At 36.7% G+C, this 19043-nt stretch overlaps 1 protein-coding gene across 1 annotated transcript; it reads right to left on the bottom strand.

Annotated features, from left to right (window-relative positions):
• Positions 1-820: 820 nt before the first annotated feature.
• Positions 821-14258, bottom strand: alx1 (ALX homeobox 1). The gene is made up of 4 exons (XM_028795177.2): positions 13983-14258; positions 11464-11777; positions 9208-9336; positions 821-2074 (listed from the first exon to the last, which is right to left on the bottom strand). The coding sequence occupies exons 1-4, from the start codon at positions 14197-14199 to the stop codon at positions 1754-1756; spliced, it is 981 nt and encodes a 326-aa protein (XP_028651010.1). The 5' UTR covers positions 14200-14258; the 3' UTR covers positions 821-1753.
• Positions 14259-19043: the final 4785 nt, after the last annotated feature.

Below are 19043 nucleotides of genomic sequence, written 5' to 3'. Positions count from 1 at the left end.
AGGCTTAGTCCAGGTTTTCTTAATCTGACAATGCCCTCTTAGGTACAGCCTACCATACATTAAAGATTTCATTTTTTTCCCAAATATTAGGTAGTATTTCAAAGCACAAAGAGCCAATTTCATATGCAGTGATCCCTTTCCAGTATAGAAAGGTTATTTGTCAAGAAATAGTTCGACGAGGATCCAGCAAAGAACCATAAAATGCCATTAAAAACCTTTATTTTTAAGAGTGTAATAAAATAGTCATTAACCTTTTTTCTATACCCCTTTTCTCTTGTTGGGCATACAAAGGGGTTAGAAGCCCACAACAGTAATGCTTACGGGACAGGAACCTGTCTTAGATACGAGGCATGTTCAAAAAGTTTCTGCACTTTTATATTTTCGTTGGAAACAGTGAAGGTGGGAGGAGTAGTAATTGGGCATTAAAAAGTTTGTACGACGCTGGGAAAATTGCATCGCATGTAGAATAGTGATGTAATTTGTTTTTTGAAATTCTTAATAAATAGAGTTCAAATAAAGTGTGGAAACTTTTTGAATGTCCCTCGTAGGATGCATTTCATACGTAATTTTACTTACACAAAGCCATTCTACACTCTTAAAAATTGACAGATCTTCAATAGTACTTTACTAGATTGAATGATTCCTCATAGACTTAATGCTTGACAAAGAACCATTTCATTTTGACATATATATATATATATATATATATATATATATATATATATATATATATATATATATATATATATATATATATTTATTTATTTATTTATACATATATTTTGACATATGACATTAACTTTGAAAGGGTTCCTAATATGTATACAAAACTGTAATATTTAATGTATAGCTGACTATATAGAAGAATACTGACAGACAAAGAGACCCTGAACCTAGCCTGTTTAATTGTGTGTAGCAAGAGTCATTTTAAATTCATGAAGCCATTGGCATTTAACAAATCTGTTATTATCTGTTCATAATTATTTAAGGTCACTGTTCTAAATAAATAAAGGATCTTTCTGGAACCTTCATGAGGATGCAGTGCTTGAAGGTAACAGTTTTAAGAAAGACTAAAGTCAACAAAGTGTTTGAAATAAACACTCATATAATTGCACCTTTAATACAGTATGTGGGTGGCATACAATGGGCTGGTGCCCATTACCAAAGCTGGTATTTGCCTTCTTCCTGATTTTTCTTTTTTCTTTTCCAGAATATAGCTCTGGCAGCATTCTAACTACAAAGACATAGGTTCAGAAAATGGATGGAACTAATGAAAAGGAGTAAACGCTCTTGTGAAAGTGGATTTTGGCTTCTTTTTTTAAAAAGAGTAAAAGTCAAACCCATCAAAATGCTGTGGAAAAAAGTAACAATTTAATGATATAGAAAAATGATGCTTTGTTACAAAGCAGACAAGTTCAAAGTACCCTCAACTAAACAATCATAAATTGTAAACAAAATAGAAACAGATAGTAAAAATACGATAACCCTAATGCAACTAGTATGCATATAATTATTTGAAACTTTTTACTTTATAAAAAAATACATAAAATTCTGAAAACCAAGTTGGTAATTTGTGTTTAACACACGATAAATGATATAATTCAGCTTTTAATCAAAGCGACTTTTAGCTATGCAGTTTGCCCTGTGAATCTTCATTGCATAGTTCCAAAAATGCCACCCCACTCTTAACAATTAACAATAAAAACTGAGCAAACGAAATGCAGCTCAGATATTCATCGGCAAGTTTGCGTGCTCATATGGCCCACGAGATGTTGGCAGCGTGCTCCTTGGCTTTCATTCGAAGGACAGCGATACTAGAAGACCTCCTTTCAAATTCAGGCTTTGCTTCAAAAGCGTGTCCATTTGGAGTCGCCGAGAGCAAGGAGTCTGTGAAGAAGTTATTGAGGGAGACGTGAGCAAATTGGTTCTGCTGGTTGCCGAATCCCACGTAGCTCTCGCTCCGTGGGGAGTGGGGGTATGATGTCACACAGGGGGAGGAGTCCCGAGCGATCATACAGGAGGAAACCACGGAGCTGTTTGAGGCGGGTCCGCCAGTCCACAAATTGTTCGGAATCTGAGACGTACAATAGAAAAGAAAAGAAAAGTAAGAATGAAATACAGTAAGTAAAGAGTCAAGCGAATTAGACTTAAAGGCACTCGACCTTAGGAAAATAACAGCCCGGTGGTCTGTGCCAGCTACACTTTTTTTCTGTCTGTTTTAACTGTGCACATAAATTGAATGGAATTATTATGGTGGAAATAGCACAACTGTTTAAAAAATGATGAGCTGTAAATTCCAACACAGTTTCCCTTTCTCTTTGCCTCATAAGAAAACATACAAGTGACACAACACAAGTATTATATGTATGTTATCCAAACACATCTCATATTGACTATACCACTGGGGACTGTGTACTGGAAATCTGTCTGGGTTTATATGTGAGATTCCTTCGATCAAAACATAACACTCAAATAATAAACACAGTAATAGATATACATTTATTTTGCATCCACTGCTATTGTTAATTTTAAAAATCTTTATCCATTACTAAACAAATTGTTCTGAGATTCAACTTTTTGCTCTTTTGGATTTTAAACAGATCAGTGAAGGCAAAGATATGCACAACAAATTAGAACTCTTTTATACTTGTCATACATTTTTTATTTGTGCCGAAGCAGTTTACAGAATGTGATAGATAGATAGATAGATAGATAGATAGATAGATAGATAGATAGATAGATAGATAGATAGATAGATAGATAGATAGATAGATATGGATGATGCTTCTTATATTACACTAAGGAACCCTTGTGCAATTCTGATGGTTTTACAGTAACTGTTGGTTAAATTCTAAATTCAATTCATTATTTGCATTTAGTTGCTACAATGTGGGGCGGCACGGTGGCGCAGTGGGTAGCGCTGCTGCCTCGCAGTTGGGAGATCTGCGGACCTGGGTTCGATTCCCGGGTCCTCCCTGCGTGGAGTTTGCATGTTCTCCCCGTGTCTGCGTGGGTTTCCTCCGGGGGCTCCGGTTTCCTCCCACAGTCCAAAGACATGCTGGTTAGGTGGATTGGCAATTCTAAATTGGCCCTAGTGTGTGCTTGGTGTGTAGGTGTGTTTGTGTGTGTCCTGCGGTGGGTTGGCACCCTGCCCAGGATTGTTTCCTGCCTTGTGCCCTGTGTTGGCTGGGATTGGCTCCAGCAGACCCCCGTGACCCTGTTCGGATTCAGCGGGTTGGACAATGGGTGGATGGATGGATGCTACAATGTGCTTTGGTGATTAAGAGAGTATAATATTATATTCCCCTCTCATATATCTTGGATTTAAATGATCTCATCCATTTGTTTAAGTAACTGTTTGTTCTGATGTCCTGTTTCACGGCACTCATGGTTTCCACCCATATCTTAAAGATGTGCAGACTTGGCTGACTGGCTATTCTAAACTGGCCTGGTATGACTGTGACTGTGGGTGTGCCCTGTGATTGACTAGCCTCCTGTCCAGAGCTGCGTCCTGCTTTTTGTCCTGATGCTCTGATGCTGCTGAGATAATGTAGTTTCCAGCCATCTGCTGTCCTGTATTTTTAACAGATTTTAAAAAAAGAATGAACTTTTTAAAACATGGCAAGAATTCATCTATTATATTTTAGAATTTGCACGGTGGGCCTGTGATTGACTCTTTTGTTACTGATTGTTTTATCACATTTTAAAAATTTTTGCCTGTTCTTTTTCTCTTGGGTGCAGATTGAATCATGTTTTGCTTTTTCCCCCTAGTATTTCTATTTTACCTTTGTCCATCCATCCATTATCCAACCCGCTTTATCCTAACTACAGGGTCACAGGGGTCTGCTGGAGGCAATCCCAGCCAACACAGGGCGCAAGGCAGGAAACAAACCCCGGGCAGGGCGCGCGCACACACACACACACACACACACACACACACACACACACACCAATGACAATTTAGTATCACCAATGCACCTAACCTGCATGTCTTTGGACTGTGGGAGGAAACCAGAGTACCCGGAGGAAACCCACGCAGACACGGGGAGAACATGGAAACTCCACGCAGGGAGGACCCGGGAAGCAAACCCAGGTCTCCTTACTGCGAGGCCACTGCACCACCGTGCTGCCCTATTTTACCTTTGTATTCTTCGTATTTATTTAGAAGTAAAATGAATGTTTCTCTTACAAAATGTTTGATTGCATTCCATTATAATGTTCTGCTTAACAATAATAAAACATAAAAACGAAGGAATTTACTTCAGCCCTATTTTGGTCCAGCTTGCTCTGTTTTAGATTAAGAGGATGCTGGTTCCACTTTGCGTGCCATTTGATGCACTCCATGCGATCAAGTAGGTGTTCTTTGTTTTTTCACCCACATTTAATTTTTTTTTTTTTAGAACATTGCAACAATTTTGATAGGATCTGGTACATTTGGTCAAACAAAGCTCATCAGTCTCATTTACCTAATTTCTCTGGTTCTCTATGTGACAATAAAAAAATCAAATGTTTTGTGCAAAGTTATGCAAACAGTCTCTGGAACTTAATTTGGCTTTAAACTGGTTTCAAAATGATGGATAGATAGCACATTGGATGCATGTTTATTGAATCTAAAGAATTTCAGTCATTTATAATTTTACAGAATAGTTTTAAAATGTAACTTCTACAATATTGGGTACATCTTTATAGGAAAAGAGTAACATTAACAGATTGAGGACGCAACATGTTGTTATTCCTTCTTACACTGCTCTCTATATTGAAGGAATGTAGGAATGTAAAGGGAAGTAACATGGATGAAAGTAATTTCACAAACATATATTGAATTAAATTAAATTATTCCAATTTGATTAGCTAATCATCAATTTGTCTCAGTATGTTATGCATATGATTGTTAACATTTTCTATGATCTCTGCACTAGCTACATGACTTTGTAGGTTATTATTTACACAACCATTTCTTAAAAAGAAGGTCAAGAGAAGAGCAAGTAGGCTTAAAGTGATCTGGCTATATAAAGAAACCTTTCAGCCTACACTCTTAAAAATAACCTTCTAAAATGACACTTTACTAGGTTGGGTGGTTCCTCGAACAGCCATCGCTTGGCAAATAACCTTTTAATTCTGGGAAGGGTTCTTTGAAATAAAATTGGTTATTTAGGCTTTGATAAGGTTCTTCATACATGGACAAAAAACAAATATTTAAAACACAGTAGGCTGCCTTGCAGGAAGCTGACAGATCAGGAACTTTAAACGTGGTCTATGTTTTAAGATTTAGTTGCAGTCCATTTAAAACCTGGATCATTCACAAGACTATTATCATCATCTATTCATGCTGTACTTATTTATCGAACCTGTTATGGATCAAAATAAATAAAGGTTCTTTTTGGAACCTTCGTGTGGATGGTCTTTTGGGAACCCAAAATGGTTCCCCGCTATCAGGAACTAATTTGGTACCTTTAGTTTTAAGAGTGTACGGTGACAGAGGGTACATAGTGAAAGCAATTTTAAATGGGAAAGGAACTAGGCAAGGTTGGTGCCATCTGTTACTTATGAATAAACTCTTAAAAATGGACACATCCAGCCATATATATAGAAATGGATAAAAGTGAATTTTGCACAAATGTTTGAAACAATTTGTTTGTACTTAGTATCATAGATGCATAGAGCCAGTTATCTAGAATTGTGCATAAATACTGAGATTACATTTGGGTGCAGTAGGTGAGTAACAATTGATGAGCTATTTAGGCCTAAATGGCCAATCTAAAACTTGTTTTTTAACTTTTGAATTAAGGATTGCTTTGTGATAGTCATCACTGTTCAAAATATATAGATTGATGCCTAAACGTTTTATATCCTGAAGGTATATCAGCGACAAAATATTAGTCACAGTAACATAGCAGTAAGTGAAGAATCCTATTATGAAATGAACATACTGTACCACTATAATGCTTTCTTGTTTTGTTTTCATTCATCCTGCTTCACTAGAAGAATCTGCACTGCATTTCTTTGACATAAATTAACCATACAGTGCAATTAATGACACAGCTCTCTCATATTCCCGTGATTTTGGGTTCAAGTATTAGCTCCGCAGACTGTTAATATGTTCTGCATGGCCTGTCCTCCGCGGACTCCCGTTTTAATCTGACATCGCACAGACAGGTTAGGTTAACTGACACCATCATATTGATTCATGGTGGGTGTATGCGTGAGGGTGCCCTATAATGTCCTGACGCTACGTCGCCATCCTGTGTTGTTTCCCTTCCTGCACCCTGGCAGACGGGATTGGCGGCACGAAACTGGAAAAGCGGTTGGGTATGTGACTACACGTAAAGGTAAAAGAGTCATAGTCATTGATGAAATAATCATTACTGTTGTGAACAAAAAGCGCTGAGCAAACTGTAATATGCAGATACGTATTCGAAAAAGTGGTCCTCCCAGCTACAGTGTGCGTCGTGTTTTACTGGGCGGTGGTGGAAATGGAAAAAACGTGCACGGTTACATTGGCAGCAGCGGTCTGTGGTTTTCTGATTAAATCTATTTCAGGCATAAATGATTTGTTTTCTGAATGTATGCTTTGATATGTACATACTGTTTGCAGTTTAACTCATTAAGGTCACGGCCTATAGTATAACGAGTCCTCTGTGCAGTCATTACTATAACTCCACGAAACGAACCAAAAAACAAGACACGTAGAACGAAGTCCCCCAACTTGTGAAATGTAGAAGACTGGACACTGTTGGAAAGCGAAAACTGGAAAAGCTAAAAAGAAGACTCGCTTTATACGGCACTGCAAAAAAAAAAACACATTTACCTGACAGCCATAGCACAGCATTTTTTAGTGAATTGTTTTATTTGGAAACCCCAGGTAGAAAAGCAGAGTCTAAAATGCAAATGTCTCCAGGACCTCTATGATCGTCTGGCTGGAGCACCGCTAGTCGCCGACTCGTACGGCTGGGGATCTTTTAGCTACTGGCCAGTGGCGCTGGGGCATGATTATCATTATGTATGGCGTGTATGATCTGCAGTGTTGCAATAAGTGGGTGCCACTTCTTTTATTTCATTTTTACACTTTTATGACTTAGCTGGAACAAATTGAGCTTCCCATCAAAAATGTGCTATCACTTAACTCAGATTATCACTATTAGGTTTCTTCATTATAAGGGATTCTTCATTATAAGGGATAAACATTCATATTATTTATATATACACAACATTAAGAAACTGCCAATGGGACATGCGTTGTATATTAAGAATTTAAGCAGATCGTTTTCCGTAAATAAATAAGTTAAAATTCAGTGATTCATATTACTGCATTGCGCTTTACAAAAATAATGTATGTAAGCTCAATAAGTAAAATGTTGTGACCATAACTGCTTTTCTGCAAGAAAATAACCCTCACCCATTATCTATCTATCTATCTATCTATCTATCTATCTATCTATCTATCTATCTATCTATCTATCTATCTATCTATCTATCTATCTATCTATAGTCCTTTGAGAATAATATGGGGAAGACAGATTTGAATATTTTGTACACAAAATGTGGAAAGGAAAGAGAGAGGTACAAAGAGCACAATAACCAGTTCTTATCAAATCGTATTTTTAAGAACACTTGCTCTTAGCATGTCACTCTCAAAGAAATGAATTCAAGTTGCACGTCAAAAGAAAGAACGTATTATATTATCAATTAAAAAAACTTAAATTCGAAAAAGGTAATTGTGGAAAGTAATGGTTTAATCTTTAATTCTTTCTTATTCAATGAAGCTGAATGTCGCACATAAACCGTGTTTTTAAAAAAATACATATCAATAAATCTGTTGTGTACTATTTTTACGTATATACATAAACGTTTAAATTCGCTTATTAAAATGGAACATCACTGTCGTGTTCTAATTACTTTTATACCATTGAAAACAAAAAACGGCTTTTTACTTACTCGTTTGCCCACTGAGACGTCATTCTCACGTGTCCTTGCAAGCACCTACTGTGAGAAACCTAAGCCACATATGCCACAATAGGCCTACAATGGGACGTACGCCACAGGGCCATTGCAGACCATTAACTTCAAGATATTTTACAGCCTGGCAGACATTTATTGGTGTCCGACTAAATTAATTGAACTTTTTTTTGGTATCACAGTATCACTGAATGACTACATCGTTTTAAACCTTTCTCATTGTTTGCCTTTTTGATGGGCAGAAGAAGAAACGTGATCTGAATAAAACGTAATACCGTTAATCCTACCCATCTGAAATGTATGAATTGAATTAGCCTTGAAGCCACTAAAATAAAAGAAAGAAAGAAAGAAAGAAAGAAAGAAAGAAAGAAAGAAAGAAAGAAAGAAAGAAAGATTCTATTTAGAATATACAATAAGTATGTCTTTGGAATATGGAAGAAGAAGCGAGAAAAGCCCACTGATACATGAGCAGAATGTGTAGGCTCTTCATAGACAATAATCAGGGCACCCAGGGCACAGGAGAAGTGAAGGAGCAGCACTGACCACATTGCAAACATCAACTCTTAAAAGAGAAAAGTGTCAAAGTGGTTCTTCAGATGGGAGCCGTTTTTGGAACCCCACAAGAACCATCCACCTAAAGGTTCCAGAAAGATAATTTTAAATCCGTAACAGATTCCAAAAATAATCATAGATAACATATTTGTGACATATTAATAGGTTCGCGATTTTAAAAGAACTCTTGTTGCATACAGTAACACAAACTAAGTGCTAGTTTTCCTGATCACTTTGTATCCTGCTAGGTAGTCCATATACATTTATTATTTTTGTTTAGTCAACATACTAGAAACCTTTTTTAAAGCTTAAACAGCCATTTATATATCAAGAACCTTCCTAGAATGAAATGGAACTTTGTCAAGCAATGGTTCTACAAGGAACTACACAACCCAGAAAAGAGCCTTTGAAGAACGGTCATATTTAATAGTTTTGTACATGTTTTGTAAATTTTAAATACACCTTTTTTTTGTTTACTATTCTGGCACATGCACTCTTTCAGAAATGAATTATATTTACAATATGAAAAAAGTTAACCATGCACTTAACATGGATGAAAGATCCTTGGGTGAATTACATAAGAGTACACATTAGATACTTTACACATCTTTCTTTCTTTCTTTCTTTCTTTCTTTCTTTCTTTCTTTCTTTCTTTCTTTCTTTCTTTCTTTCTTTCTTTCTTTCTATTTAAAAGCTCACCTGCGAGTAGCTGTCCGCTCTTGGCAAGACTGAGATGTCGTATGTGGCCGCAAAGTGACTTTTTGCTTGCTGGATCTGACCGTAACGTTCTCTTTTTCTCCATTTCGCCCTTCTGTTTTGAAACCAAACCTGAAAATCAATAGAAACTCTTCTGTAATTAATGCTTCTTGTAAGTCGTGAGTTATCTGCATGGCAAATTATGAAAGGTAAAAATTATTACAATATTCTCACTACCATGTTACACATTTAAAAAGATTCTACTGTTGCTTTATATCGCCGACAGACGAGAGAATTTTTTAAACCTTTTACTGCTCTTACCTCTTCCTAATGTTAAATATTTCTTATATATTTAATTGTATTTGTTTATTTTATGATATAAGATGTTTTACAAATATTGTTCAATCTAATTAGGGCAACTATTTCTATTTTGCACTGTGGATGGTTACTTTGTTAAGAGACAGATCCAAACAGTAACAAATCAGAGACTTTTCAAGGCTGACACGGCTATGAATTTAACAAATCACAAAATGGCAATTCTAGTATGCAGGCAGTTGAGCTGGTCGATGTGTTTGGGTGTTTCATTGAAGCTATTAGTTTGCCTGTCAGAGGTCACAGGATGACATGTTCAGTAATCCAGAGGTGCCCTTGGCACTGTTAAAGGCTTGCATGGATTCGAATAACGGCATTTTACTCCGTTTTTTTGTCCTGCATCCCAAAGAGATGCCCATTGGGTTCACTGACAACTTCAATTTAGCCCATCGTGAGTAAGTATGGGTGTGTGTGGGGTCTTTCATCCAGGGTGGGCTTCTGTGTTGTGCTCAGTGCTGATTAGGATCGGCACCATCTCCACCTAAGCCCGAACTGGATTACTGGACAATAACGGCAAAATCAACTTTTTTGTTTTCAACCGCATTTTTTTTTTTTTCATTCTCATTCTAAATAAGCGATATTAGCGTTAATTTACATGCTCGCTTACACAATTAAAGAAGCATTCATTTTAATGTTAATACACCAGGAACAAAAGATACACATATTTTAGAGACAAATCCGATATTAATGAGGCATATGACTCATCTAAGTAGTCCCTTAATTGTTTTAAAGCGATTTTAGACCTGTACCGGTCATTTTACATCAGCTAGTATCTGCAATAGCAACAATGAGATGTAAACATTCGGCAAAACTGCTGGAACTTGCCGTTTGTAACTTATTTTTCCACCAAGACGATTAACATTTACCCATTTATCGTACATTTCCAAATTGTAATACTTATACACTCTTAAAAATAAAGATGAGAAAGTGGTTCTTCTGAACGATGCCACAAGGGGGTCATTTTAAGAACCATCCACATAAAAGTTCTAGAAATAACTTTTATTTATTTCGATCTGTAACAGGTTCAATAAATAACACTAACAAATTAAACCATATGTAAAAAAACAAAACCTGCGGCTTCCTGATTCGAAAAGGACTTTTACCAGCAAAGTTTAGGTTTTCTTGATCTGTCATTGTAAGTAGTCTACTATTCAGTAAAGAGTTCTGTTTTCTCAGAAACACTTTTAAAGCCCATAGATCCGATTTTTATAAGCAAAGAACCCTTACCAGACTTCTTTGTCAAGCTATAGACCACGGAGCCCAGTAAAGTGTCATTAAGAAACCGTTATTTTTAAGTCTACAGTAAGCGATAATATTGTAAAGAAAAAAGGTTGCAGTGGTTCATCATTATTTCCCATTAAGCTGATGTGTTTATATAAAGCAAAAAACAGTCCGCTTTAAGGACATTAGAAACACGAAATTCAGCATTAAAAGTAAGAAAATGAAGCAAGATAAATCAAATTGATAGGCAGTGGCAGAAAAAAAAGTGCATGATGCTTTTATTATAATTTATTAAGATTTCCACAGTAATCCATCATAAACCTTATCGTTTTGTAACACTGATATCCACACAAGTATAAGAAGGCATGTGGAGCTTTATGACTAACTCAATATGGCACTAAGGAGACTTAAGCACCAAATGATTTATCTGCTCGTTCATTTTTTCGAGTCGATCCTTGCAGCATTGATACCAGTCCATCTCAGGGAACACTCCCTCGCCAGTCAGCCTGAGCTGCAAGTCTTTGGCATCACGCAGGCTCCACACAGACTCTTGCTGTCCTGACACCTGTCTAACGCTCATTCACTTGGACTGACCTCCTAAAGTCATCTCTATGCGCAACCCCCGTAACCCCGCACCCCCCAAACCCACGTGTTCTTTCTCGATACCTGCACTCGAGCTTCGGTGAGCTCCGTCCTCATCGCTAGCTGCTCCCTCACGTACACATCTGGGTAATGCGTCTTCTGAAAGACTTTCTCGAGTTCTTCGAGCTGCACGCTTGTGAAGGTTGTCCTGTGCCTCCTCTTCTTGCTGCTGGAAACGTTGCTGTCACACTTCTCCGCCATGTCATCCATTTCTACTTTGTCTTGATTACCTGAAGTAACAGGCGACACGCTTAAGGAGCAGCAGCTGTCCATGGATCTGGCAAGGTCGTTGCGCGGTGTGTGTCCGTCGGATTTTGAAGGGCCGAAATTTGCGACAACTGTGGAAGAAATATTGTCAATTGATTATTCGGTACAGTAGCAATGTAGTAACGTGACAAATACACATACATATGTAAAAAGAAACAAAGAATAAGGAATAAAAAATAAAATTAAACACAACTTCTGTTCCATCCTTCCATCGACAGATTTTTTAAATCTGGGTTTTCTAGTTCATGTTTGCGGGATGCCGGAGACTATCTCCGAATATTATTAGTGGTGTCATGTTGTCAGATTGAGTCACATAAATCCTTATAACCGCTTAAACATGTCAGTGTTAATTTGACATTGGTAAAGTTGCTGTGCTTTAGTGACAGTGATGGAATTAATACCACGATATTCGCGAAATAACGGAGTGTGCGCCTTACTTATTGTCAACCATAGCTCTGTAGTTGTCACCGAAATGCAACATTATACATTACAGCATATTCATTCAGCTATCACAATATAAGGTTGGGGAGCTTTAGGGGGATGAAGAACTAAGGCAATATCTATTGATATTAAATAAACAGTGTTTAGAATCATTGAGTAATAGAAAAGAAACGGTACGAAGAAGAAGAGATGTTCAAAATGACCTGCAGCGTCTGTACTTAACAAGAAACGCCACTTGTAATAGAATGTTAGACAACAATGCACATCTACTGTATATTGGTATCCACTTATAATAATTATAAAATAGCATCAGCAAAGTATTGGAAATAGGAATCATAATATAATGCATACTTTCAACAAACAGTATAATTCCAAATATTTTAAAATTAGAGCAAGACTTTGTCATTTTTTCCATTCTTAACACTGGCATTGTTTGTAAAGTGCCCAGGTTAGTAACGTTATATTATAATATCTAAAGTCGCTAATGTGAAGTGCTGTTTATGGAATTTAGAAGATAAACAGCATTCCATAAACATTGTACATATTGATTTTTATTGATACTAATATATTTGTTTATGTTTTCTTTTACATTATTCTTCTAATGCACAGTTTTGTAGTTTTAACAACTAAGCATTTTACTACATATTATACTGTGTGTATAAATTTTATGACAAATAAAAATTGATTTGATTTGTATTAAATTATTTAGAGAATTCGCCTTTCACTATATGTAAAAGTGATTTTTTTTCACCTTAAAAACAATCTGAAACGTTTGAAAGAAACACAGCACAGTGTAACGTATGCTGACGAGTGACCTAACTATTCACGTTTTCACCCGTAGGTGATGATAGAAATAACTTTTGAAATAAGAATGCATTATCTGAATAAATAATGTCTACACACACCGTTTTTTTCTGGAAGTTGCCCTAAATTGTTCTTTTAACACACGAAAGTTTTCACTAATAAATACACGGAGTACATTTTCAGCTATTGCGTACTGCCGTCATTAATATTTAATTGATTATTATATTCTGTCAGGTCACGTTCTCCATATGTTTTAAATGACTTTCATAATGCTGGACATATATATAGGCCTATATATATATATATATATATATATATATATATATATATTTGATGTGATATACATTATAAATCCCCGAATGTGGGAAATTAAACCATAATTATCCAATTAATGAATTATCCACAGTTTTGAAAACATTTTAAAACACACATTGACTCTTATATGAACTATTTTTCTACTCTTTTTGAATAGTAATGTTTTAAACGACAAAACCTTTATTCAATGAAATGACGACCTTTATTAGAATGCATAATTGTGTGTTTCTGTAAAAGAAACACAATGTAGTAGGCAGGATCATCTTTATAGCTCCAGATTTCTGAAGTACAATTTGTAATCATTCAGTTAATGAATCGGTCGTTTATACTGTGAATCACCTTTTACCGGGTTAGAGAGTTCATAAAAGCTCATCTTCACTGTAAAACTATAGTGTTCCATTTTTAACGGAAATCTGGACTCATAACAGAGGAGCGGGAGGAAAATCCTGTGTATAGCGCATTTATTAGTGTATTAATGTATACCCTGTTACCGCAAAGAAAAATTACAAGAACAATAAGAACGGATCTTGCTTCAGTTTCAAAGAGTAAAGACTCCCTTGCTTTTATTTAAAAGACCCCCCCATTAAGGATGCCCGTTCTGCTCAGGTTTCCCCAGACCCGCGAAGGCTCCCAATGTTAGCCCACTTGAAGTGAAGCGCTTTGCTCGGCCACTCCCCGCATTCCGGAGTCGGTGTGTTCTCTCCAGCATCACTTACCGTTTTGATCATCACACGGAGATGTTCGCCCCTGCTGCTCACCGCCTTGCAGATTAAATGCTTGGATGCACTTGGCCGACGCCTTGCTGTAAAACGGCACGCTCTCCATACTTTCCATAACTTGCTCCAACGTGCTTCCCGATCCCACGTAAAAATCAGCGCTTTTAACGCCGTGGTTCTTCACCACAAACTTCTCATTCAGAAAATCCATAATCATGGAGACCCAGGGTTGATCCAAAGCCCTCGAGTTCAATTGTTTGTAGGTGCAGATGTCTGATACCAGCAGTGATACTGTGGATTTTTTTCTTTCTTTTTTATGGTGACTTTTAATTTGTCTTGTCTTGAAGTAACCCGAGGCGTCCCTTTATATCGACAAGCGCAGCGGGATACCAAAGGCTGCCTCCGTAGCACTAATGAATATGGAGTAACAGGAGCTCCTCCCTCCCAAATGTACCGCGGGCTCTGACTGCGCCAGAGAGGCGGGGGGACATAAAGTGATAAAGCAGGAACTATTAAATTGCGCTTCATTAGCGGCACGTGCTTCAGTACAACAGTTAAAGCGCCCTGATTTATGACTATATACACAATACGCAGAGTGTTGTTACTTTTTCCTAAAGTGAACCGAGACACGTCCGTTCACACTTCCAAATAATTCAGAACAGACTGCTGGTCACTTGCCACTAAATTAAGATAAATAGAACAGAGCATAATTCGCTTACTGCTTCTTTAGGTTAATAGCATCGTCAGATCGTAGTAAATCCTAATAATATTAAAGTGCTCGCGATTTTTACACTTGAAACTGATTAAAAAGCGATGTTAGCGTTGTTTTTATGTTACTGACACTGACATTTGTTTCCTAAAGCCAAGATGCCATGCTCGCGAGAAAGGCGCTATATAATTAAAAAGTATTATTCTTACTACTCTTCCATTACAGCAGCATCTTTTTTGATCGAATGCAAGGCTTGCACTGACTCGGGTCGGGATGCCGGGCCTCCTCAAGACTATTGAAGCGCCCTTTTCAGTTACCTAACAAACCTAACTTACAAGTCTATGAATTATCGGAGAAGAGGGAAAAAAACTGAGACGGGACACAGAGAGAATCCGGGCGTTCATCCGAATCCGCTCTCTGGCAGCAGTGAGCTCGAACCGTCCGATATTTAAATGCTCTCATAATGTACTTTAAATTACATTTATTTATTTTTCCGAAGCCTTTATCCAAAGCAACTTATATCTTTTGCGATACAAATGGTTACTTTTTTTCTTTTTCCATTTGGAGCGAAGGCAGGTTAAGTGATTTGCTCAGGGTCACACAGTGCAAGTAGGAAGATTGGAACCCACAACCTCAGAGCTTTAAGTCCAAAGCTTTAACCACTACGCCACACTGTTACACACATTTGACCTTGCTGCATTTTAAAGTTCCTTATTCTTTTAAATGTTAGTGTTATTGCAAATATTGTTTATAATTTTGAAATAATGAGAGGAGTGCTGTTCTTATATTTTACAAAATGAAGAATTTGACAATATGCTATATTTCATAATTATATTAAATATATTTGAAAGCGCAGTATTTCACGTTCGCTTTGTCCGCTGACTGCAAAAACACCCAGACACACTTCAACTAACTTGTTTTTCACACAACGTTCTGCATTGTTGTTTAACGCTATTTTCAGTTTTCGCATTTGAAATTCAATTTAGTGTGTCTACATTGTATGCGGTGTGTTGGGTGGACGACGCACTTCCATTCACCACTGTTTCCCTCATGAAGGCGCTATACAGTCACAGAAAAGCAGTCCGTGAACATTTGATTGGCCACATTCTCACGAAAATTTTTCTTTTTGCACTTTCCTTACGAATATATTATATTACTTATTATCTGGCTCATATCTTTATCATCTGAAGCGTACACTATTTCAGATATGATTGATTATATTTTGTTTTGTATTTCCAGTTGGAACGCACTCAGGTAAACGGACCTGGTTACTCAGTAGTGGGATTTGAATCCACCACGGTAGCGCACGAAGTCAGAAACACTTGTTAACGAACCGACCGAATATGTTTTATATGTCTTAATATCATTTTTTATAAATTCTTTAAATTTTCTGATGACACTTTTTATATATTGGGTTGTAAGGAAGTTTAGAATTAAGATTTTCGAGAATTTTGCATATGTCAATTTATTTTCTGAATCTTCGGAGAGCCGAATATATAAAGAGCTAGAACGGATATTGTGCATTTACCCTTTGGATCGGTCGTTTTTGCGATTTGCAATTAACAAAGTGTGCATTGTGTTATAAAATGTTTATTTCCCCCAAATAGTACGAACACTGCACACCACTAATCAATCACAGAATGTGGTGTATTTATTCAGTACATAATATGCACGGAATTACGTTAATGTGACTATATAGCGCAATCCGAAATTTTAATTACTTTTTAGCATCACTGATATTCATTCTTTCAATTTGAATTGTACGTTCAGGCAACGCATTTGCATGCAAAACTATCGATCTTATTTAAAACGAGATGGCTGCAGATATCCATAGTGAATTGTTTAAAACTGAAACGGTAAAATTAGCAAATTGTATTCTTTCGTGTACAAGTCCGCTAATCTAATGAAGTCATCAACTACACAGCGTCCATATCCGATATAAATCAGAAAACGTATCCATCAGGAGCAACGCACCTATTGAAACGATCTTAACGCACCAATTCAAACAATCTAACACCAGCCGCCATTTGTTCAAAATGTCCTTGGGTTTTCAGTCAATTTGTCTCTCCGTTCATGAGAATCGCTTCTATTGAACACGTCCTTCACTCGTGACACACTTCTGAGCGCTACTCACCTGCGCACTCCCACACCCGCTCAGTTAGATGCGATTGACACGCGCTGAGGTGGCTGCTCAAACGTACCGTGGAAATCGGAACTGTGATGTGTCCGGCAACTGCAGCGTTTTAAAATGTGTGTTTTACAAGCTTTCCAAACGGGACTACGCTTTTTACGGGCTAATTTGTTTCAATTTCCGACTAACTTGTAATCTCGACTATTAGACTGCTGATATCAATGCCTCAGTATTTTTTTGTAGTTGTAAAGAAGTGCAAGTTGCGAATTCCTATAAAGTGTAAGAAATTTCCACAATATCGAAGCTATGTGTAAAGAGGAATTTTTAAAGTCCGCACTTGAAGTTTTTGAGAAATTTCAAAAGCATTGCTCGATAGCGAATTATTACAAGAATCATTCCGTTGTAAGAGACGGTTATTTGCTTGTGAAATAAGTTACTTTGAAAATCGCAAACTGAGATTAAAATAAACTGGTTGCTAAAAAAATTAAAGTCTTCAATATTCCGCAGACCTTCTACCGGACGGATTAAGAAACTTCTTAAATTTTTGTTTTCATGAAAACAATAATAAAACGGGAAACATAAAACCCATTTATGATTATTCGTTTTTTCCATGCATTCTACATTGCCATTAACTTAGACTATGACTGTTAGGTGCATTCATTCTAAATGATGAGATATATTTGCATTTCATCCAATGTTACGTTTTTGTTTTCAGCGTACAGGTGGGATATTTGTGCATATAAACAGTTTTTAGAAACTGCCAATGGGACCTGTGCTGTAAATAAAGAATTTAACCAAATCGTATTGTGTAAAATAAATAAATAATAAATGAAAATTTAGTGTTTGGGAATGCTGATTACTGCACTATGCTTTTAAATATCCTGTATATCAGCTTAATATACTGTTTAGTCAAGAAATATAACTATAACTTTCTTTTTCTTCATGAAAATAGCCTTCACTCATCTATCTATCTATCTATCTATCTATCTATCTATCTATCTATCTATCTATCTATCTATCTATCTATCTATCTATCTATCTATCTATCTATCTATCTAAAATTCAAAGGAGCAAAAAGTTGAATCTCAGAACAATTTGTTTAGTAATGGATGAAGATTTTTAAAATTAACAACAACAGTGGATGCAAAATAAATGTATATATATTACTATGTTTATTATTTGAGTGTTATGTTTTGATCGAAGGAATCTCACATATAAACCCAGACAATAATCACCAAAGCACGTTGTAGCAACTAAATGCAAATAATGAATTGAATTTAGAATTTAACTAACAGTTACTGTAAAACCAACAGAATTGCACAAGGATTCCTTATTGCAATATAAGAAGCATCATCCATATCTATCTATCTATCTATCTATCTATCTATCTATCTATCTATCTATCTATCTATCTATCTATCTATCTATCTATCTATCTATCTATCTATCTATCTATCTATCTATCTATCTATCTATCTATCATTAGTTACTATGGTGACTTGTATAATGGACTATTTGTAGGGCAGACCTCAGTTTGTGGGACTCGAGGACTGTGTTCCTGATAGTGATGTGAGCAACACTGGAGCACCACAAGGAACAGTCCTGTCTCCATTTCTCTTCACTCCATACAACAGAAATTGTCAGATGGTTTTACACTTATGGCATTTATCGATTAGGGGAATGGGACAGGAGTACAGGAGTCAGGTGGAGAACTTTGTTTCTTGGTGCAAATCTGCAGCTTAACATCAGCAAAACCAAGAACTGGTTATTTATTGACTTTCATCACACCGAAGAGCCTCATTGTCCAGCCACTATTTAGTTCCATTCCTACAAGTATTTGGGGATCCACATCAATGACAGGGTGAACTGGTCTCTATATGTTAGAGTGACTATATAAGAAAAGGGCAAAGCAGGCTCTTCTTCCTTAGGAAAATGTGTTTCTTTAGTGTAGTGACTTCCTTCACTTCTTCTACAGTTCTGTGATGCACAGTGGATTCTTCTATGCTGTAGTGTGGTGGGCCGGTAACATCACTTCAAGACAGGCCCACCGAATCAAGAAACTGATTAAAGGGACAGGCTCAGTTATGAGACATATTCTGGGCCCCTGGAGGTTGTAGCAAAGCAGAGAATTAAATCAAAGCAATGCTGCACATCCTCTCTATGACATAGTCATGCCGAGTACCTTCGGCCAACAAATTATTCAGCAGTAGTGTGTCAAGAA

Source organism: Erpetoichthys calabaricus, chromosome 1, assembly GCF_900747795.2.
Source record: "Erpetoichthys calabaricus chromosome 1, fErpCal1.3, whole genome shotgun sequence".
Lineage (NCBI taxonomy): Eukaryota > Metazoa > Chordata > Cladistia > Polypteriformes > Polypteridae > Erpetoichthys > Erpetoichthys calabaricus.
The sequence above is the reverse complement of the archived record's forward strand: the minus strand, read 5'-3'. Positions and strand labels throughout refer to the sequence as shown.

What these genes read in the sequence shown, in the direction of transcription:
- alx1 (XM_028795177.2), bottom strand. Translation starts at nt 14,199, where the DNA reads ATGATTATGGATTTTCTGAATGAGAAGTTTGTGGTGAAGAACCACGGC. An exon ending in TCCGTGTGATGATCAAAACG is followed by an intron (nt 11,778 to 13,982) that starts GTAAGTGATGCT and finishes TTTCTTCCACAG; the next exon opens with TTGTCGCAAATTTCGGCCCT. An exon ending in GAGCGGACAGCTACTCGCAG is followed by an intron (nt 2,075 to 9,207) that starts GTGAGCTTTTAA and finishes TGTACGTCTCAG; the next exon opens with ATTCCGAACAATTTGTGGAC.